General features: G+C 36.9%; 1 protein-coding gene across 1 annotated transcript in view; it reads left to right on the top strand.

Moving 5' to 3' along the window:
• The window catches only part of C9 (complement C9), a 54,993-nt gene extending 35,271 nt beyond the window's left edge, over positions 1-19,722 (top strand). The window contains 6 exon segments of the mRNA XM_028169033.2: positions 2,229-2,469; positions 5,209-5,334; positions 7,473-7,651; positions 15,733-15,835; positions 15,838-15,961; positions 19,390-19,722. Of these exon segments, the coding sequence (XP_028024834.2) occupies positions 2,229-2,469; positions 5,209-5,334; positions 7,473-7,651; positions 15,733-15,835; positions 15,838-15,935 (747 nt within the window). The 3' untranslated portion in view covers positions 15,936-15,961; positions 19,390-19,722.
• Positions 19,723-22,869: the final 3,147 nt, after the last annotated feature.

Below are 22,869 nucleotides of genomic sequence, written 5' to 3'. Positions count from 1 at the left end.
TGTGGATAGAAAAGAGAAGATCAAAGACTGAACTCAGGGAACTTCAACAGAAAGAGGTCTGAAGAAAGAGGAGTGAAGGAAAGCAAGATGTGGCCAGTGTAATGCTGTAGAACCTTGCTACTCAAAGTGTGGTCCATGGACCAGCGGCAACAACATCACTGAGAAGTTAGGATCTCAGACCCTACCCAAGACCTACTGAATTAGAATTGTGTTTTAACAAGATGCTCTAGGTGATTTGTTCACACTGTACATTTTGAGAAGAACTACCCTAGATAACAAAAAATAAATTCTATAGAAGAGAAAAGAGTGATAAACTGTGTCAAATGTGCTAATATGTGAAAGATGAGGACTAAGAAGCACTGGCTTTAGCATTGTGAAGGTCACTGGTGCCCTTCAGAAGAGGTTTTGAACAAAAGAGAAGTTTTGTTGGAGTAGTGAGGGCGGCAGCATGACTGGGTTAGATTTAAGAGAAACTGGGAAGAGAGGAATTGGAAACAGCCAGTACAGAAAACTCTTTAAAGGAATTTTGCTTCTAATGAGGGTGAAGAAATGAGTGGCAAATGGCCAAACAAGTAAGGCCAAGAGATTATTTTTATTCCTTTAAGATGGAAGAAACAAGAGTATATCTGGATGGGAATAATCTAAGATCTACCTCTAAAATAAGTTGAGTCAAAGAACATAATGTCTTTCTGACAAGATACACCTAATTTTAGCAAAAACGAAAGGGAATCCAAATATGTTTTGTGCATCTTTGAGGTTGCATTAAGAATTATTATGCAAGTCATCAGGTGGAGAACACATATATATGGAGTAAGTTTCTTTAAGATTTTTGTTAGATACTGAATCACCCAATATCACCTGAAGTTAAGTCATGCAGTGTGAACAATTGTGCTTCTAAAACATAAAAAGTTTGGTGTGATGTTCGTATACACCAAGATGTACCTTTAAAAAAATAATAAAGCGTATTAAACTCCTAGGCAATCAACACGTGCTAACCACAATTACAGCAGGAGAACTTCAAAAGAACCTTCCACAAAATCATGGATGTCAGTTGTAGTTTAGTTTTGGCCAGGACAGTCTATAGCATTAAATCACATAGTTCTTTGTGACTGCCCCCATTTTCCTTTGGAAATTTAAGCCATCATCCCTGGGAACATTAACTGCTGAGGTGTTTAGATTGGCTTGAAAGCCACAGCTTAAAATATTATCTGTCCCTCCTGTTATCAAAAATTGAGAGGACTTAGTAGAAGGCACAGAGAGACCTGAGACCTAGGTTTTTGGGACAGATCTCTGCCACAGACTCTGTGTGATTTGGGGAAAATAATTTGATACCTTTGTATCAGAGTTTCCTCATGTGTAAAATAAAATTGGGCTTCATATATAACGTCTACATTTCCTTCCATTGTTAACATTTTTAAGTCAACTTAGGGAGGTATAATTTGCATACAATAAAATGAAAATATTTTGAGCATATAGCTCCATGATGAGTTTTGACTATTTTATCCACCTCCTTAAACAAGATGTAGAATATTTCCATCACCTCAAGAAAATTCCTTCATGCCCTTTGCATCAATCTCCTACTGCCTGAGAGGCAACTACTGACCAGATTTCTCTGACCACAGCTTAGTTTCACCTGTTCTAGAACTTCATATAAATAGAATCATACAGTATATACTCTTTGGTGCCTGACTTTTTCGATTAGTGTAATATTTTTGAGATTTATTTATATTGTTGCCTGTATCAGTAGTTTGTTCCCTTTTATTGCTAACTAGTATTCCTTTGTGTGAATAGACTACAATTTGTCTATTAATTCCCCTGTCAGTGGACATTTGTCATTTTCAATTTTAAGCTATTCTGACCAAAGCCTCTATAAAAGTCTCATACAGGTCTTTTTGTAAACTACTTTTTTACTGATCTTATGTAGAAGTGAAGTTGCTGGCCATTGGGGTAGATGTGTGTTGACTTTTACAAGAAACTGCCAAACAGTTCTCCAGAGTGGTTGTACCATTTTACCCTTCCACCTGCAATGTGAGAGAGTTCCAGTTTCTGCACATCTTCATCAACAGTTTTGATAGGATTTTAAGTTTGCCATTCCAAGTGGGTTAAAGCGATATCTTGCGGTCACTGCTAAAAACGTATTGACTATGGAAATTCTAAATTTTGTGATTTTTGAATTCAAAATAATGGTGATAAAACTCATATTTCTTTTCTTCTGCTCTACAACAAAGGGAAAAATATTTCTGCATGTAAAAGGAGTCATTCACCTGGGAAGATTTGTGATGAGAACTCGGGATGTCATGCTGGCAACAACTTTCTTGGATTCTATAAAAGCTCTACCAGCTACCTATGAAAAGGGGGAATATTTTGCATTTTTGGAAACCTATGGAACCCACTACAGTAGCTCTGGGTCTCTAGGAGGACTCTATGAACTAATATATGTTTTGGATAAAGCTTCCATGAACCAGAAAGGTATACCTAGAAATAGAGTTCTAACTTCCAACATTGTTGTAACCATCCACTATTTCTAGTGTTATCCTCTTCCAATGGTTAAAGGCTTTAGAGTAGAGTTTTGTAACCTGCTTCTTTGAGATAACTCTCTCCCTGCCCTTTGGCCTCTAAAATCCTATCAAACAGCAAATTGACTTCCACCTCAAACAAGATGACTTGGCCCTGAACTACTCAGCAGCACTACTGAGAAATGCACAAAATCGTATTGCAATATAATATTATTTGGTGGTGCTGCTTTTAGTGAAATACTATTTAAAAGGTGAAAAGTACAAAAGACGTCATTTACATAACCTCTTGCTTAATCCATAGACTGGTTCAATTATATGTATGCCAATTATCTTCCAAAGTATTCTTCAGAATTGGAAAGGAAATGTTCTAAATTTTCTCTCACAGAGGAAGGAAGAAGCAATGTTAACAGCATGTAAATCTAAAGCAAGAGTGGAAAATTAGTTTTACCTCATATGACGACAATTCTAACTATGGGGTGGTGGTTGAATTGGGTCCATAAATAGGTTTCTGACCACATTTGAATCATGGAAAAGAGTCTATGATTGATCATCAGTGTCTGCCATATGCACAGAATAGGCCTATGTGCTACATAATTACCATCCTGACCTAAAGACTTCCTCAAAGCCTTTTAAGAATAAACTAGATGCCAAGTTTCTATGTTAATAAGTTTTAATTATTTATTTTGGGAGTAATTAAGGCTTAGTTACAGCACTCTTTAAAGAGGTGAAAGATGCCAGCATATCTCCTCTCTCTGCCCTCAAAGTTTTGGGGTGTGTCTCTTAGGGAAGGAAGTGTTGCCAAAAGCACTTCCATGGCTCTTTCTCCTTAGCCTCTGGCTGTGTCAAGCAAAAAATGGGATTCAGCTCTGATCTTAAAGCCTGACACTGTCCCCACATATGAATGGCCAGAACCAGTTGCTCTTGATGCTTCAGTCTAGTCTTGGGCCAGTAGATGCATTTCCAGGGGGAGTGGAGTATGAGGTTTCTTGGTTTATACTGCCTCACAAGGCTATTCCAGTGAGATGACATAATGGGGTATCTAGGAGCCCTGCCCAGTAGGCTATATTGATAGATATCACATGGGGGAGGGGCACAAGAAGAATGTGTCTTGAGTAACTTGAAAATCAGAAGAGAAAGGCTCAGCAAGGGTGATCAAAACACAAAGAACTCTTCAGGCTAAGAGTTGCTTTGGTGAAACAACTCTATGGGCTGAAATCTTTCATCTTGGACAACTCAGAGCTCCCTACTTATATCTACTTACCTTCTGGTCTTAGTAGACAAAGATCATTAGGTGGACTCTGGGTCTTTGAAGAGGAAGTCATTCTTCTCACTTCTCTACTTTGCCACACCCAAGGTCCAAGCCACGTCCTCCACCTCATTTTGGGGTATCCAGACTCTGTTTGGTCATGGAGAGGTCCACAGCTGAGGTAGAGAATCTAAGCTTTAAGGAGTCATTTAGGTATTTTCATCCTCATCTTCGAATCAGAATTCTCATGCTTCTTAGGTTAAGGTTGGAAATCTAGTATTCTGAATTTCTAGCATTATCTTCCATTTTTATCCTCCCTCCTCCTTCACCATGGGAAATTCCACTGGATATTTCTTAAGTTCTCAGTAATTGTGGGTACACAAAAGATACTTGTTGAATGACTGATTGACTAAATGCCTCAGATCTCTACTTCTAAATCTCACCATGGGATCCTGGGATTAACTTAACTTCTCCCTTTCCTTCTTTGTAAAGCATTTTGGCTTCCAAGACAAACAACCACGTGTTTGTATATGTGTGTGTATATGTGTGTGTGATCTGAAATGATAAATAAGAGCAAAAACTGATATGGTCAATGAGCTCAGGCCTGGGAAGTTACTCTTAAAATGAAGAAATAATTTCCTCTTTTAAATCAGGAGAATAGACAATAAATTATATACTTGAGTAAATATTGGGATTTTTCTTCGTTATAACTGGAGCAACCACACACCACAATGAGTCAGCTCCCAAGACCAATGTCTACTAAACAGCATTCGTAGGACCAGAATAAAGTGTCATATATTTAAGCCATCTGCCCAAAGCAACAAACTAGCTACCTCAATGATGAATTGAGTCTTCCAAAGAGGATCAGGAGATGTTGATGCCTCCCATGACCATATTATGAAGTTGATACAGAGAAGTGCTTAATAACCAGACAGCTCTTGTTTCTAATACCTACTTGGCTAATTACTAATTGAATACGATCAGCAGGTTCCTTAACTGCTTTGTGATTCCTTATGCTCATCTGTAAAATGAGGATAATAATAAAACTTACCTCAGAAAGTCAATGAGAGGATTAAATTAGTTGATTTACACAAAATGCTTAGAATGATGCTGGGCATATAATCATTCAATACATGTTAGACATTGTCTCCCTTTTATGGTATTAGAGGTAAAGGATGGACTATAGCCACCCTTGTCTGACTCATGTCCCTTTTAACAAGGGGTAAATTTATAGGACCTTTACCATTAAGTTGACAAGCAAAGTCAAAGGAGACCACTAGATTCTAATATGAGGGCAAAGCAGGGCAGATATAACCTTGCATTTGAGTTCAGTAATAATGTCTAGGAATCCAAGTAAGTATGTTTCTCACATAATAGCAAAATTGGAATTTATTTATGATGTTGATAGACATAATCTAATAATTTCTAACTAAATATATTAAACAGGTGTTGAACTAAGGGATATACAGAGATGCCTCGGGTTTAATCTGGATTTATCTCTGAATGCTGGACTTGAAATCACAGGAAATATTAATTCAGACAATTGCTTAAAGAGAGGTGATGGTAAAATTGGTAAGTATGGCCTAACTTACTAGGGTAAAAAGAAGGAGGAAAGGTCAATGAGCACTGCCCTGTCACTATGAGCCTTCTTTATTGTCTCCCCTCTTTATAAAAAACAACAACAACAAGAACAAACTGAAAGTGCTTAAAAACTATTTTACCTTTTTTTTTTCTTTTTTCTTTTTTTGCCAAGCCACACCAGCTTGTGGGATCTTAGTTCACTGGCGAGGGACTGATCCCAGGCCCTTGGTGGTAAAAGCACGGAGTCCTAACCACTGGACTGCCAGGGAATTCCCAAAAGCTATTTTATCTTTACAGTGGTTCCCAAACCATTATAAACACAAGTAACCTGGGGACATGTATTCAATGGTATCATCATTGTGCAGGTCGTGAACTGCACAGCTCTGGGGAATACAGCCATTCACACTGTGGTCATTGTAGATTTGTATTTTTATCATGGCAATGGTAGAAGCCCGATGGTAGAAAAATATCTTGAGGAAAGTTTTCTTTTTTTCCCCTAATTTTAACAAAGCTTCCAAATGGCCTAGTGACAGTGCTGTCTGTGTCCATCAAGAAAAGAGAAGGCCAAAGCCATCTCCCTAACTCAATCTTCCACCTGACTCAAAATCCCTAATTCACCTTCACCCAATTGGTCAAAAGGTACAAGCTTCCAGTTATAAGATAAATAAGTACTGGGGATGTAATGTACAACCTGATGACTATAGTCAACAGTGCTGTGTGATGTATTTGAAAGCTGCTAAGAGAATAGATCCTAAATGTTCTCATCACAAGGAAAAAATAATTTCTGTAACTATACGAGGAAATGTATGGTAACTAAACTTATTGTGATAATCATTTTGCAATATATATGTATGTCAAGTCATTATGCTGTACACCTTAAACATACCATATTGTACGTGATTATATCTCAATAAAACTGGGTGAAAAAAAGAAAATACCTAATCCATCCTTAACATTAAATCAGTGCATAACATTTTTAAAAATATAATTTTTTTGGTATAAATATTACTTCTGTTGCTAATCATTAGCAGATTTATAAGCATGAAGTAGTGGAGTTCTCAATTTGTACTCTAATCAGAAATACTTGAGAGCATTCTCAGAAATACAAATGCTTGAGACTCACTTAAAGAGTGATTTAAAGAGTCAGCTGACGCAGAGCACAGGGAGATCAGCTCAGTGCTTTGTGTCCACCTAGAGGGGTGGGATAGGGAGGGTGGGAGGGAGACGCAAGAGGGAGGAGATATGGGGATATATGTATATGTATAGCTGATTCACTTTGTTATACAGCAGAAACTAACACACCATTGTAAAGCAATTATACTCCAATAAAGATGTAAAAAAAAAAAGTCAGCTGATAGTGGAGAAGTAGAAGAGAGGAAAACCTAATAATTTTAAAAGCATACCAGCCACTAACATGTGGCCATGCTTGGAAACTACTGATGAAGTGAGAAGAAAACTGACCTTGCCATCAAATGTCATAATTTCAAAATTTGGCCATTAAGCTTACTGTGTGATCTTGGGCTAGTCACTCCATCTCTCTGAGGCTCAGCCTTCTCATCTATAAAAATAAAGAAGGATGAACAAAAATCACCTTGAAATTACTTTTTAGTTCAAAAAATTCACAACTCTAAATGATTCACCAAAAGCTTTTTAAAAGTGGTTTAGTCTGGGAGAGACTGAGGGAGAAATAACGTAAAAATTGGGGTGGAAAGAAATTGTGCTTTTTACTTTATTCTTTTTTATACTCTGAAGTTTTTTATAATATTAAAATAGTTTAAAGCAAACTTACACAAAATATAATTATGAAGGTAAGTCTGCAACAAAAAATGTATCCAATCAAGAGTCATGTTCCCATGTGTGCATGTGCTTAGGTGATGAACTTTAAATTATTAATGTATCTCAAGCATCATACCATTTATATTTTCTTTAAAAAGATGATTGAAATCTATAATTGACTACTAATAAAAATTACCCTTGGAGATTTGGGATGAAAAAAATTACATAAGTAATATTTATAAGTAAAATTCAATAAATGTACTAGACTATACCTTATGAAAGGGGTTCAATAAATGTCTATCAGATGTCACAGAACTATACATGCTTCACTTATGTCTTCTTTCTCTTCTCAGAAAACTTCATGAGTGACGACCTCATCGATGATGTTATTTCATTCATAAGAGGAGGAACAAGAAAACATGCAACTGAACTGAAAGAGAAGCTTCTCAAAGGAGCCAGGATGATTAATGTGACTGACTTTGTAAATTGGGCCTCTTCCTTAAATGATGCTCCAGTGCTCATAAATCAAAAGGTAAGAAATATTTATTTTCACATAGAAGATTTTGTCATTTTCTTACTAAATGTAATTGCTGGTTCAGATGAACAGTTAACTTCATCTGAAAGAGATGTGAGCATCCAAATGCACTCCCATCCCATCCCTGAGAGAAGCATGGCATAGAAGAAAGGCACAGAGGGGGCATCAGACCAACTGGGCTGAGTCTGAGTCTCTGCTCCTCACTAGATGTGTAATCTTTTCTGACTTCTGCAACACTGAATTCTCCAGGGCTCCATGTTTATTTTGAGGATTTAATGTGATTGCTTGTATAGAGACTATAGCACAGATTGGTACAAAATAGTTGCACAGAAATTGTTAGTTCCCTTCCTGCTGCCCCAGTTGTCCCTTGCTTTCAGGTGACATCATACCACCACTTCCAACACAGGAGAATTGTATTTATCAAGGGCCTTTGTGAAAGGGAAGTTCATAAGTTCTCAGAAAATAAGACCAAGAGTGAACAATTCTCATGGTCAGGAAATCCTTTCCTTTTTGTATCTTGATTATAATAATCTTCCGTTTATAAACCTTTTGGGACTTTACAGTTTTGGTGCTTATTCCTAAGGGGAAAAAGCTACATTATAATTGTAAAGATATAAATGCCAATGTTATTTAGCCTCATCATTCTCTCCCCAAACTAATTATAAAGGCTATGTGTTTTCCTTTATTGCTATTTTGTTCCTGATATTATTAGAAAGTATTTTTCCTACTTTCTTCTATAGCTTTCAATTTTCCCTGTATGTTTCACAATTTTCTTCCCTCGGGTCAAATTTATCTTTGATTGCCCCCTACTTCCTTTTGATTAACTTGAGTTATAAACATGTTGACTTTTTTTTTTTTTTTTTTTTTTTTTTTGGCCACACTACACAGCATGTGGGATCTTAGTTCCCCGACCAGGGATCAAACCCATGCCCCTGGCAATGGGAGTGTGGAGTCTTAACCACTGGACTGCCAGGGAAGTCCAACATGTTGACATTTTTGATAGGACTAGTTATTAGAGAATTGTGTTCCTTCATTCTTCATTACTGTCTTTAAAGAATGAGTGAAACTACCAAAACTACTTCATTTATGTGAGAGAGAAACTCAGAAACTGGAAAATTGTAATGTACTCTCCCTTTAGGTTGTGGAAATCTACCCAGTTGTAAATGTGCAAGCACATCTGTGAGAGTCTTCACATATTTTGTCCCAAAACTAGGACAAAGAGAGGAAAAAAGTTGTCCAAATTAGCATGCCCGTATATAAAATTAAAATCAGAAGAGACCCCTTTTATTTTGTCATATTTAAATAATATTTAAATTCATTATCTTGAACTCAGTGAAATAAATCTGTTTCAGAAGATCTTAAATAAAAAAAGAATTGATTCAGAATTCCCTGGCGGTCCAGTTGGTTAGGACTCCACACTTTCATTGTCAAGGGCCTGGGTTCAATCTCTGGTCAGGGAACTAAGATCCCACAAGCTGCGTGACCAAAACAAACAAACAAACAAACAAGAAAAAAATTGATTTAGGTGGATGTTTACATTCAGATGGACACCTAAAGTGTCTTGTCTTCTCATTTCTACAAAGGAAGTTCAACTGTCCTTGTATGGATCCAAGACTGTTCTCTGAGGAGGTCTTAATAATAGTCCATCATATTCCAGAGCTGATTTTTAAAATCTCAAGTCAAAAAAGTATCTGCTGAAGATTTACTACTGGATTTACTAGAACTATTCAAAAACCTTCACAACTCTGTTGGCACAGTCCTACTGGCTGGATGCAAAATATAGTTTTATCTTATTTTTAAGGGCAACTATTGACCCCCAGATTTTTAGATTGGTGGGCCTTCTGTCTAAAATAGCTGTATGTTTCTTTCTTCATGAATTGGAAACCTGGACTTTTCATATCAATGTTCTGCCTAAGAAGAAGGCAACCATAGTTAGTCCACCATGAAACACTTTTTAAATTTATCTTCTTGGAGGAGAAGTTCAAAAGATAGTAAAATATTATGGTTTTTATTGACTTCGTATGGCTTTTAAATCTCTAAAGAGACCTGAGATGTAGCTTAATTTGACCTTGAAATAGACTCCAAGTTATTTTGCTCTCATAAATGCAAGTGGTCCTTTGGTTAACTGGCATTTCCATGAGGTAATTAAACAATCTAGAATCACTAATTCATTCTTTGGTAATTTGAAGCATTCCATTGTCTGCATATGACATGTCCAAGCACTGGGGATGACCTTAATATTAAAATAATTGGCTCTCCTATTTAATTATGTAAAGAATTGATAAAACCTCTCCCCACTCACACTAAACTGGTTTATATTTAATTCTCTGTAGCAATTTGTCAATTACCTAGGTATTTATGTTGCAAAGAGTTTCTCTTGGAGGAAACAGGAAGAAGTTATATCACTCTAAATTAAAGGCTGTTTAAATATATTACTGAGATTTTCTAAGTAAAGCACTTGGTTTTATTTATATTTATTTTCCACACTAAAGTAACTATGACCATGCTGTATTAAGTAGAGTCTTGTGGCTTTGATTATCCTTTTCTTTGTGCATCAACAGACCCCAGATCGCTTCTTGAGGAATGTCTTGGCCCAGTCCAAGAATTTTCCTTCAGCCCTTTTCCCTGCAGAGGAGATAGGCTGGGTCTCTCTTTCAATATTGACTTTGTCATAGTCTTCAACTTTCATGAAAGTGTATTAATTCCATTCCAGCTTACCTGAATATTAACACAAATGGCTCTACATTTTACCTCAATAGAATAGCTGAACTTTGTTTTCTTAAGCTTACTGCTACAAACTAGTTATAAAGATGTCAGGTGAGAGAAGTTACATTTAGTAAGGATTGCCTGAGAGAGAAAAAGTTCAGGATTTCCTCCAGAGCAGTAGCAGTAAAAATCTGCAGAGCTAGCATACAGCATATTGGCTTCCTGAAAAGTTTTGGTTTTGCATGCTAAAGAACAAAGTTATTCTTGCTTTATTTACTGAAACGATGTTACAAAATACAATGTCCCCTTTATGAGAACTCATGGGAGATACAGCTCTTAATTCTCAGTTTCAAGGATCATTTTGTTTCTCTTGGGAATCAGGTGAGCTTTTCTTACATGCAAATAATCATTAAAATTCAGTTGTCTTTTTCAATGTGCTGGAAATATAACCAAATTTATGACTCACCTTGTGCAAATGGATGGGTCCTCCTGCATGAATTTTGTGTATTTGTGTTTCTTTTGCCTTTATCTTGCCTTTTCCGTTCTTTCTCAATTCTCCTTTCCTCATTTCCCTCAACCACTCTTATCCACACACGTCAAGTTAGATTAAGCTCTTTCTGGAGCAACTTTGAATAATAATGAATTAATTTATCTACCATTTTTGTTATATTATACAACTCTTAGAGTGATGCACCAGATGTTAAAGAACATCAGAATTTTAAAGAGCTGTGGTACCAGTGTTCTACGTTATAGTCATTACAGTTATAATTATATAGTAAAAATCATTCCTAACTCTCTTGTATAGCAATTAAAAAAAAAACACTCATTCTTTCAACAAACTACATTTGGTACATATAGTTTCATCAGTTTGGAAGCCTGAAAGAAACCTAAATGTACTTAATATCAAACAGTATTGTCAATTTATTTGTATTTTAGCATGTTGTGTGATAGATTACATCCACGGAAAATGGTAGAAATAGAAGGGAGTTAGCTAGTATAGGAGAAAAATGAAAACTGTTTTCTTAGTTAACCGCAGGCCAAAGTTCATTAGAAAAACATGCTATTCTTCAAGCAAACTTCAAGAAGTATATTTTAATCGTTCTTTGTCTTCTTGTGGGATTCTCGACTCCTGGGTTTGAGGCTCCTCTGAAACTATTTGCCATTGCACATCCTTCCTCTTTATCTGTTTAAACACTGTTTATGCATTTCATCCAAACTGTATTTTCTCCAAGACCCGCTATTCTTGTATCTTCAGTTATCTGGCCTTGACTTTCCTTTGAAAGGTCAGACAAAATGAACTTCTTTTCTTGAAAATCAAGATAACTCCACCACAGGCTTATGTTGTTTGTGCCAGTGAGGCAACATTGGTAAGAGATTTCTTTCTTCCAAATAAACACGTCATAGTTGAAATCTGAATCCTACGTGCTAATTCATAAAAGACTATGCTAGGGGATTGTTGTGGTGACTTTGTAGAAATTCTTGATATATTCTGGATATGAGCCTATTCTCACATAAAATTGTTACAAATGTCTTCTTTCATTGGAGAACTTTCACCCTTCAATAGTATTCTTGATAACAGATATCCTCTTTTTTACTTTTTAGTTTGAAATAATTTTAGACTTTTAATTGCGCAAATAGTACAGACAGTAAAATTTCGAAAACAGCACAGACTTCACACGTACCCTACACCCAGCAGCCCCAACATGTTAACAGCTTACAGAACCATAGTACAGTTATCAAAATCAGAAAAATTACCATTGACTAAATCACAGAGCTTATTTAAATTTCACTGGTTTTTCCCCTGATGTCCTTTTTTCTGTTCCAGGATCCAAGCAGGATCCCGTGCTGCATTTAATTGTCATGTCTCCTTAGTCCCCAGTCTGTGACAGTTCCTTAGACTTTCCTTGTCATTCATGACCTTGGCACTTTTGATGAACATTGATCAGTTATTGTGTCAACTGTCTCTCAGTTTAGGCCTAGAGTAGATTGAGGTTCTGCATTTTTGGCAAGAATACCAAAGAAGTGATGTTGTGTCCTTCTTAGTGCCTCGTATCAGGAATTATGATGTTGATTTCTTTAATGTAGTCAAATGTATATTTCTTTTCACTATAGTTAGTGCTTTTGTGTCCTATTTGAAGTCTTTCCCAACCTCAAGGTCTTGAAGATACTCTCCTATATATTATCTTCCAGAACCTTTATTGTATTGCTTTTACATTTCAATCTACAATCAACCTAGAGTTGTTTTTTATGTGTGCTATAAGTTTGAAGGTCACTTTTTTAAAAATTTCACTAGGAATATCTCATTGTCCTAGAACAATTTATATTGTGTTATTTATTGTATCTATTCGAATCAAGCATTGGTCTACTTTCAAAGTAGACTGTTTTGAAGATCTTCTCCATTATCTTTGTTTTTTAGCAATTTTACTCTAATGTGCCTAGGTGTGAAAAGAACAGTTTTTAACCTTGCTTTTCATTAATGGAGTATCTTGATGCCTTGCACCAGGTTTGTAATATTCTCCACCATTAGTTCTTCAAATACTGCTTCTTATACGTCTCCTTCGGGGACTCAAATTACCTAGATCTTTTACCTTCTCACTCTATCTTTTATGTTTCCTATTGTCTTTCTGTATTTCCTGACTTTGTATCTCTTCATGCTTCATTGTCAATATCTTCTTCTAACCTATATTTCAATTCATTAACTTTACTTCAGTTGTGTCACATCTGCTATTTAACCAGTCCATTAATTTGTATATTATATAGCAAGTTCTAATTCTCTTTATTTTTTTCAAATCTTCTATTTTTAAAAATAATTTGCAGTTCTCTGCTAAAATTTTTAATCTTGTCTCTTACACTTATGTAAACATAGTTGTTTTAAAGTCTACGTCTGATAACTCAAATCTTGGCATTGCCAAGCTCTGTTTCTCGTTTCTATTATTTCTACTGATTCTCATTCACGTTGGCTCATTTCCTTGTGTACCTAGTTACTTTTATTGTGGGCTGGATATTATACTTTAAAAATTGCTATCAGAGTAGCTTGAGGCCTGAGATGCTTTTATTGTCTTCAAAAGAAATATATATTTGTATCTGAAAAGCCTCTGGGGTACTAATGACTCAGGATTATTTTAAAACCAGCTGCAGTCTTTGCCAGGGCTACCTCAATTCCAATTCCCTTTTACTTCTAGGGCTGCAGTCCTTTGGGGCCCAACCCAAAGAACAACTTGTTTACCTTTGCTGTCCTGAATTCCAAACTTTTTTCCCCAGCCCAGTAACGTGCTGCTCTACCTCTTAGCTCCTCGACTGCCTCTTCCTGATTTAGGAAATGTGTCAAGGGGACTGGTGACCCGGAAGTACTGGGCTCACCTCACTGAACTTCCACCTCCTCCCAGATCTTAGCCTAGTAATGTTTTGTTACCTTGTTAGTTCTCCAGGGCTTTCAAGCAAATTTTTTAATTTTACTTTTATCTTGTTCAGCTTTTCTCATTGTCCTCAGAAAAAGGATTAGTTGACTTTATTTAATCCATCATTACTCTTCGGCAGGAATTTGTGGTGTGTGTGTGTGTGTGTGTGTATATATATATATATATATATATATATATATATAACTATTTTTTTTAATAAATTTATTTATTTATTTATGGCTACATTGTGTCTTCGTTGCTGTGCGCCGGCTTTCTCTAGTTGTGGCAAGCGGGGGCTACTCTTCGTTGTGGTGTGTGGACTTATTGAGGTGGTTTCTCTTGTTGTGGAGCACGGGCTCTAGGTGCGCGGGCTTCAGTAGTTGTGACATGCGGGCTCAGTAGTTGTGCCTCGCAGGCTCCAGAGTGCAGGCTCAGTAGTTGTGGCACACGGGCTTAGTTGCTCAGCAGCATGTGGGATCTTCCTGGACCAGGGCTCAAACCCATGTCCCCTGCATTGGCAGGTGGATTCTTAACCACTGTGCCACCAGGGAAGTCCTGTGGTATATTTTTTAATCTTGTCTTTTGATTCCAATTGCTTCTAAATTTTGTGGTCTCTTATTTCAAAGTACTGTGCCACCAAAGTGTCTCAATTTCTTACGGTTTATCTACTCAAACACCTTTATAGTCACACAATTGAATTTGCTTACATTAAATAGGCATATGATACAAGTTTTCTATATGTGTTTTACATATGTACATAAAACATAGCCCTGTATACTCTATATGTGTTATATATGTAACATAACTAAGAATTTTTTGAATTCTGCCCTATATTACTAGAGTAATCTTCTTTCTGTCTTAACACCCTCAAATCTCAACTTCATAGTCATTTTCTCAGGAAAGCCTTTCCAAACTTCCCTGATTCAATGGTAGCAACTATATATCTTACTCCAGGAATTTAAGTGTACAAAATAAATCATTTTACTTCATTTATTTTAGTATAGTTAAATTTGACATTGACATCCCATCCTTCCATGCTGCTGGAAAATTCATCCTTCATTCATTTGTTGGATGGGGTTCAGGGTAGCTCTTGCTTGTCCTGATGCTTCTGTCTGGGAAATGAAGATACGATATATATAAGTATTTAGTCCACGGTGGTCATCCTGATAACCTCATTGTTCAAGTTTACAAGTTCACTTGAAGTCAGGTGGTTGCAAACTTTCCATGCCAACATTGGGCATGGGAGTCATTGACGAAGCTGTAGCCTCTTCCTTGATAGCCACCTTCCCTAGGGGCACTCCAAAGATTTTGCTACTTCCCAAAATAGCTGCTAGAGATCTAGCTATGGTTTCCTGCTACTTGAGGTACATGCTAACTCTACCCTCTTCCTGGACTGGAGGAATGCCCCCACCTTGGTGGCATTCTTCCCACACTCCTTCTCCCAACAAAAATTTATCAATGAGTTCAGGCTTTTAGAGAAAAAAATATCAATAAAGAGTTTGCCTTTAGGGGCATTCTGGACTTGGCATCACACACAAACCACCTCTTAGACAAGAGATCACAAGCACTTTCCTACCTTCTGGAAAAGGGGAGGCAGAAAAAAGGCAGCAAAAAGGATTCACAATATGTCAGTAAATTAGCCTGCTAAAACTTTAAATCCCTGACTGTTCATTGTTAAAATACATATACCTGTCCTTTATAGCACCTAGTCACAGTTTCCATTTAAAATTTGTCTGTATGATTATTTTAATATCAGTCCCCTTACCTCCATAATGGGATCTCCATGATTACAGAGATCATGACTAGTTTTGATCACTGGTAGTCTTAAAAGCTAACATCCTATCTGGCAATAATAATCATTCAATAAGCCTTTGTTGAATTAATGAAGCAATGAATAAATAATTTAGTGAAAAATATTGCACAAGGTCTGTCTATAGAAAAAGACCTAAAATTAAATGTTTTGCTCTCTTGCAGCTGTCTCCGATATATGATCTGATTCCAGTGAAAATAAAAGATGCACACCTAAAGAAACAAAATTTGGAAAGAGCCATTGCAGACTACATCAATGAATTCAGTGTAAGAAAATGCCAACCGTGCGAAAATGGAGGGAATGTGATTCTGCTGGACGGACAATGTTTGTGTTCCTGCCCAAACAAGTTCAAGGGAGTTGCCTGTGAAATCAGAAAATAGAAAATCTATGAAGGTGAGAACAACTCCTTTGATATTATTAAGGACAAAAACATACATTTGGGGGTTATTTAATTTGAAAACTAGCTCTTGAATTAATTTGCGCTAGACTTCTAGATTATCCATATAGACAGAAGATAAAGATTGAATGAATAGTGGAAATAGACAAATCAGCCTTTATGTGTCATTTAGCACTCAAATTAAAAATCTACCTCTACATCTAAACAGAACTATAAACAAATAATAAATTGTAATGATTGTATTACTTTTTAATTATAAAAAATGTTCATATAAAGAGAAAAGCTTACAGAAATATAACAAACATCCAGGTGGACATATACTCATCATGTGCATATATGTGTGTGCATATAGGTAAATACTTCAGAACCCTTTTATAAGAAGAACAATCACAGATACAATAGAGTACTTTGTACCACATCACCTCCCCTGCAAAAAAAGCCCAGGTCCATTCTTCTCTCCCACACTACTCAGATACAGTCACTTTCTTTTTTTTTCTTTTTCCAGTTTTATTGAGATATAATTGACATAGAGCATTGTATAAATTTAAGGTGTACAGCATAATGATTTGACTTACATGGATCATGAAATGATTATCACAATGTTTAGTGAACATCCCTCATCTCATCTATAAATAACAAAATTAAAGAAATAGAAAAAAATATATGTTTTCCTTGTGATAAGAACTCAGGATTTATTCTCTTAACGACTTTCATATATAACATACAGCAGTGTTAATTATATTTACCATGTTGTACATTACATCCCTAGTAGTTATTTATCTTATAATTGGAAGTTTTACCTTTTTGACTGCCTTCATCCGCTTCCCCCTCCTGCCAACGCCGCCTCGGGTCACCACAAATCTGATCTCTTCTTCTATGAGTTTGTTTGTTTATTTGGTTGGTTTTGAAGTATAATCGACCTAAAACACTATGTTAGTTCCTGTTACACAGCATAGTGATTCGATATTTCTATACGTTTCAAAATGATCACCATGGTAAGTCTAGTTACCATCTGTCACCATATAAGATATTATGTAGTTATTGACTACATTCCTTACACTGTACATTCCATACTCCTGACTCATATTTTGTACCTCTTAATCTCTCTCACCTATTTCTTTCTTTCCTTCACCCTCCTTCTCTTATAGTCACTTTCATTAAGTTAGAGTGTATCCTTCCAGTCCATATTTTTTACTTGTACTAAATACATCTGTACCAATAAGAAAATACTCAATGTTGTTTTGGATTTTTAAAATTTACATAAATGGTATTTACTGAATTTTAATTTTGCAATTTTAACTTTACTAGTGTTTAAGAAAACTGAGTTTCTGCACTTTTTACAGCTAATCATCTGAAATCATATTATTTTACTTTTTTCAAGGAAGAATGACTTTAGCTCTGTTTCTAATACTAAGAGGATCTCCTTGGTCTTTCATTCTGGTAGAATTAATTAGAATCCTAATAGATAAGTAAGATTTAGCTCAACTGTTAATTATCACAAGATTAGCTAATTAGATTAACTTCCTATGGAAAGCATAGCTTACATTTTTGATTGAATAAGCAGTTTCCTACAACAAAATGTCTGAAACAATTATGCAGTTTCCTCAAACAAAGATTCACAGTCTCAAGTTTATCATTCAAACATACTTTCAACTACTGCTACAAAAATTTTTTTACAAAATTTTTAATATTACAGGAATGTCTTTTGCCCTTCTTAGCAAACACAGAAACTCAACAACATGGTGACAATATACATGTTTAGATTTCTCTGAAATTTTAGGATAATTGATTTTTCCTATATACTATCTCTGTCTCTCATCTATCTAAAATGTCAACCCAATGTTCTGTATTCCAAAAAGCATTAGTAGTCTCCAAAAATCCATACTCAAGACCACTGTTTTCTACCTATTTCTCTCTATGTGGACTATTCTGCAACTTTCTGTGATTTCTTCAGCTCTGCCTTCTAATTTTTCAGTTCTTCTTTTCAGCTATGTATAGGCTATACCGTTTAACCAATCTATAGAGGATTTTAAAAAATTATTTTAATTATAAAATAATTTTAATTAAATTGTAAATAAATTTAATTTCTGTATGTTTTGTTTTGTTTTAAGTCTATTTTTTTTCTTTCCTGGCCTACTGGATTTTTCCTATTTTTATTTCTTTGAACATGTTAAATATGTTTATATAGAAGTCTCTCTCAGATTGATCCAGAATATATAGTTTCTGCATGTACTCATTCTCATAGCATTTTTTTCTTCCTTGAGTACTTAAGAATTTTTCATCGCAGGCCTCGTCTTCAGTGGAATTTGTTTCCTGTGGGAACTTTGTCTACTCTGGGTAGTGAAGGTAATCCTAAGGTTGTTTGCTTCTGGGGAAGCCCCATTGTTTTCATCCCTTTGCACCAGTTTTTCATGTAGATGTCTTGGTTTGAGTTCTACATTTTGGATTTATAGATAATGAAAATCAAGGTCCCTCCTCCTATATGTGTATCACATTTTTGTAAACACTGGTATCTTCTGGTTGACTTTTCATGCCTGATCAATGATGGTCCACGAGTTCCTTGCTGAGACACTAGACCACAGTGAAACCTTTCTTGCGAGTCTTTCCATTGAGGGAGCTCTTCCAGGTATCCAGTTTTCTGCAGAATGTTCAGTTCCAGCTTTCCACACAAACTGGGCTGACCCCCTTCATGAAGTTGAAAACCTTAAGACGTCATTTTTCTTTTTGCATACTATTTACCTAGGGTGAAAGGCTCTGCAACTTTCTCCTCCATCAACCAATCCAACCTCCCTCTCCTTATGTGTTTCTACTTCTTCCAGACTAGTGGTTCTCAATCAAGTTACTCATTGTATTTACCTGGTTAATTTTTTTAAAAAGGGCAAAAAGAGAAACACAACAAAACAGATATCCATCCCAAGTTAATTAAACCAGAACCTTTGTGGTGGATATTGCCTGGCCATGGTTCTCTTTTTCTTCTTTTCTCTCTTTCTTTCTCTCTTTCTTTCTTTCTTTTTTTCTTTCTTTCTTTCTTTCTTTTTCTTCCTTTCTTCTTTTAAATCCTCTGGTTATTCTAATCTATAGCCAGGGTTAAAAACCTCTATTCTGGACCCAGGCCAATTAACACCTCCAATGAAATCTCCTCCAGCATCTTCAGGCATCAGTTCTCTGTCTACGCTCCCTGAGCACTTTCCCCCCTGCTCTTCCAGCACTAATCACACTTACTCTCCCGACACAAGATGAACAGCACCTCTAGTTTGGAAATGTGTCTTATATCTTAAATCTCACTCTTCTCCCAGCACCTAGACAGTATCTCACACATTATGGTACAACAAGATAAAAGGATGAATAAATGGGTGGGTGGATTGACCCAAAGTTGAAGTTCTATTAATCATTAAGATTTGATAATCTTTTGTTTTTTTCCTAGGATTGCCAGCCAAAAAAAAAAAAAAAGAGAGAGCTGCTGTTTGTTTCCCTGGGATCGTATGGAAAGAAAAACATCAGGACCTTCCAGAGATCAGGACCTGCCAAATGAAAAGCAACGTGCTTCATGAAAATCCTGCCAACCTCTGAAGTCTCCTCTCTCTTAGATCCGCAATGCTTCTTTTCCTCCTTAAACTCCTATGATGTTTCCATTTTTTATTCCCTAATGAGGAGAGTCAGCAGTGAAATATGCCAGGACTGCTTTCTCCCACAGCCAATGCCAATCCCTTGCTAACAAAATAAAATTGAATCAAAAAGAGAGTGTTGGTTAAAAAGATTTAAAGTAATTGCGAAAGTTCTTTGTATGATGAATACGTTCTGCCAGTTCCATTACCACAAGTCTGTATCATGCCGTTGTGCTCTTGTTTACGTTCTTGCATCTTGTTCTGTCATTCTTGGATACATGCATGCATTCATTCTGCAAATACTTGCCGAACACCTACCGCAAGCACAGAACTCTGCTTTTTTAAGTCTTAGCTCTCCGATTTAACTCTATGTCTCCAAGGAGAAAAGTGTATTGGATTTGCAACCAAAAACCATTAGGTTAAATCAGGTGAAATTGTCTCTATTTAGTCATATTTTACCAAAAACAAAACAAAACCCCAAATTCAGTGATTTCATATGATCCAACTTAATACCTAGCCTTGTGAGTTGCATAAGGTTAAGTCTACCCACATAAGGAGCTAATTAAAGGAGCTGGCTATACAATTTTATTCATTAGATAGCATGGCACTTAAGACCTGAGAGCTTTGAAAAGGTCCGAGAACCCTAAAAGAAGAAGAAGGAGAAGGAAGGAGAAAAGAAGGGCTCAAGGTACAAGGGGAAAAAGACAAAATCAGAATTAATACATTTTTAATTAAATGTCAACAACATTATCATGTCAATTCGCTCATTGTTTTTTATTAATAAAATTTTCACACCTTTATAAATAAATTTAAGTTAGTTTTCCTCACTTCACAGAAATTCTTAAGAATGTACATGATTGCTGAGAAATCACAATACAAATAATTTCAAAAGCAAAATTTAAAAACTAATTTTCAAGGGTTTTTTTTTTCCAGCAAAGAAAAATGTTGTTGGATATGAGATGTATTTTAATGTAAGGTAGGACACAGAGATAGTTCTCTAAAAATAAAAGTGTCAGGCCCTTTAGGGTATAAAATAGCATTGGTGCTCAAGAAAATACCTATTTCCTGCCCCCCAGAAACCTGAGTGAATCAGAAAGAATTAGGATGTTAAATACATACAAATACTGAACTCTGGTGTGTTCTTAGACAATCCAGTGTTGAGAGAGTTTCTGATGTAGAGCATCTGGATTAAGGTAGAGTTACCATAGTAACTACTGAGAATTCCTTGCATCCTTGTGAATTACAAATTGTCAAACTAGAAAAGAGCTGAGCCTCGACCAGACTCCTGAGGGTCAGCTTAATGATTTATCAGAGTCCCTTTCCTGGAAATGGGGGAAAGATTGTAGGTTCACTGTTGACAGTGAGACTCTCCAACTTCCTCCAAAGGTGGCAAATCTGGTAGAGCATTTCCAGCAGGGTGCACCACTGAGACACCAGAAACTGCCCGGCAGGAATCAGCATAGAGGAAGAATCACCAGAAACTGGGGGAGATGAGGACCTCCCGGAGGCTAAGGCTTACATGGCTCATCCTGGATTGAGGTTTCCTGAGAAGGGAAGTCCTAGCTTGGTCTGGCCAGACTGACTGCAGTATAACCCACACATGCTCTCTGAGATGGCACACCACAGATGCAAAGAGCAAGGGATGTGTGAGGGAAACAGTCCTCTAATGCTCAGGCCGTACATTCAGATCATTATACTGAGCTCCAGCCATTATCAAAGGACCTGGGAAAGCAGGATGGGCATTCGTGTTTCCTTGGTCCTAATAAGAAAAAAAGCTTCAGAGGACTGCTACATTTTTACGCTTTTCCCTTTTTATACATAAAACTCAGGTTGCTTATTCATTCTACTGATGACATTGGTAGACATATGCCTGCTCCCTGCCAACACATACCAGCTTTACACCATGGTCTCCCCAAGGCCTTTAGAGTGTGTATTTGATTGTAAACACGGCAGAACACTGCATCCAAAAACCCCACAAGAGCAGCTCCTGAGTTAGTGTCCCAATATTTATGAAAAACAACCCAAAATGGTGAATAAAGACTAGGCTCAGCTTACATTTATTTTCAAAGAAGATAAAACTTCTCTCTCTCTCTCTCTCTTCCACACACTCTCACACACACACACACACACATATAAATAATTTGTAGGACAACCATCTATCTTTCTGCCCACCAACCCTCTCCCAGCCCCTCCACCACCACCTCATGTTCATTACCCCCTACTATACTAAGAACAGTGAAATGGTTCAAGAGAATGGAATGGTGTGGCTTTTTAACAGTAGACAGATTACTAAACTCCTAAACCTCAAGATATGCCCGGGGTTAGTAATATATCCTTCATAGAATTGTTAGGTTGATTCATTGAGATAAAGCATATAATAACCTTGGCGCCTAATAGCAATAAATTGTAGCTGTTGCTATGGTATCATGCAAGGCTACTGATATAAATCTTTTCAAATTTCACTCTAATGTTTGTGACATTAGACAGCCAAGAGGATTAAACCTGAAAATGGAGGATAACTGTATATGGCAGAGTGGCTTAGTACCCTCCTCTAAATAATTAGTGGGTTCACTGACTTATTTTAAGAGGAGGTGTTTTTGGAGATTGGTTCAAGGTGGCTGAGTAGAAGGACATGCTCTCACTCCCTCTTGTGAGAGCCCAGAGTCACAACTAACTGCTGAACAATCATCAACAGGAAGACACTGGAACACACCAAAAAAGATACCCCACATCCAAAGACAAAGGAGAAGCAGCAATGAGATGGTAGGAGGGGCACAATCACAATAAAATAAAATCCCATAACCGCTGGGTGGGTGACACAAACTGGAGAACAATTATGCCATAGAAGTCACCTGGAGTGAAGGTTCTGAGCTCCACGTCAGGCTACCCAACCTGCGGGTCTGGCAACGGGAGGAGGAATTCCCAGAGAATCAGACTTTGAAGGCTAGTGGGATTTGATGGCAGGATTTTGACAAGACTTGGGGAAACAGAGACTCCGCTCTTGGAGGGTACACACAAAGTAATGTGCACATCAGGATTGATGGGGAAGGAGCAGTGACACCACAGGAGAATGAACCAGACCTACCTGCTAGTGTTGGAGGGTCTCCTGCAGAGGCAGGGGGTGGCTGTGGCTCACCACAGGGACAAGGACACTGGCAGCAGAAGTTCTGGGAAGTACACCTTGGTGTGAGCCCTCCCAGAGTCCACCATTAGCCCCACCAAAGACCCTCTAGGCTCCAGTGCTGGGTCGACTCAGGCCAAACAACCAACAGGGAGGGAACTCAGCCCTACCCATCAGC

The sequence above is a fragment of the Balaenoptera acutorostrata genome, chromosome 2 (assembly GCF_949987535.1).
Source record: "Balaenoptera acutorostrata chromosome 2, mBalAcu1.1, whole genome shotgun sequence".
Lineage (NCBI taxonomy): Eukaryota > Metazoa > Chordata > Mammalia > Artiodactyla > Balaenopteridae > Balaenoptera > Balaenoptera acutorostrata.
Note: the sequence above shows the minus strand (reverse complement) of the source record. Positions and strands in the feature narration are given on the sequence as shown.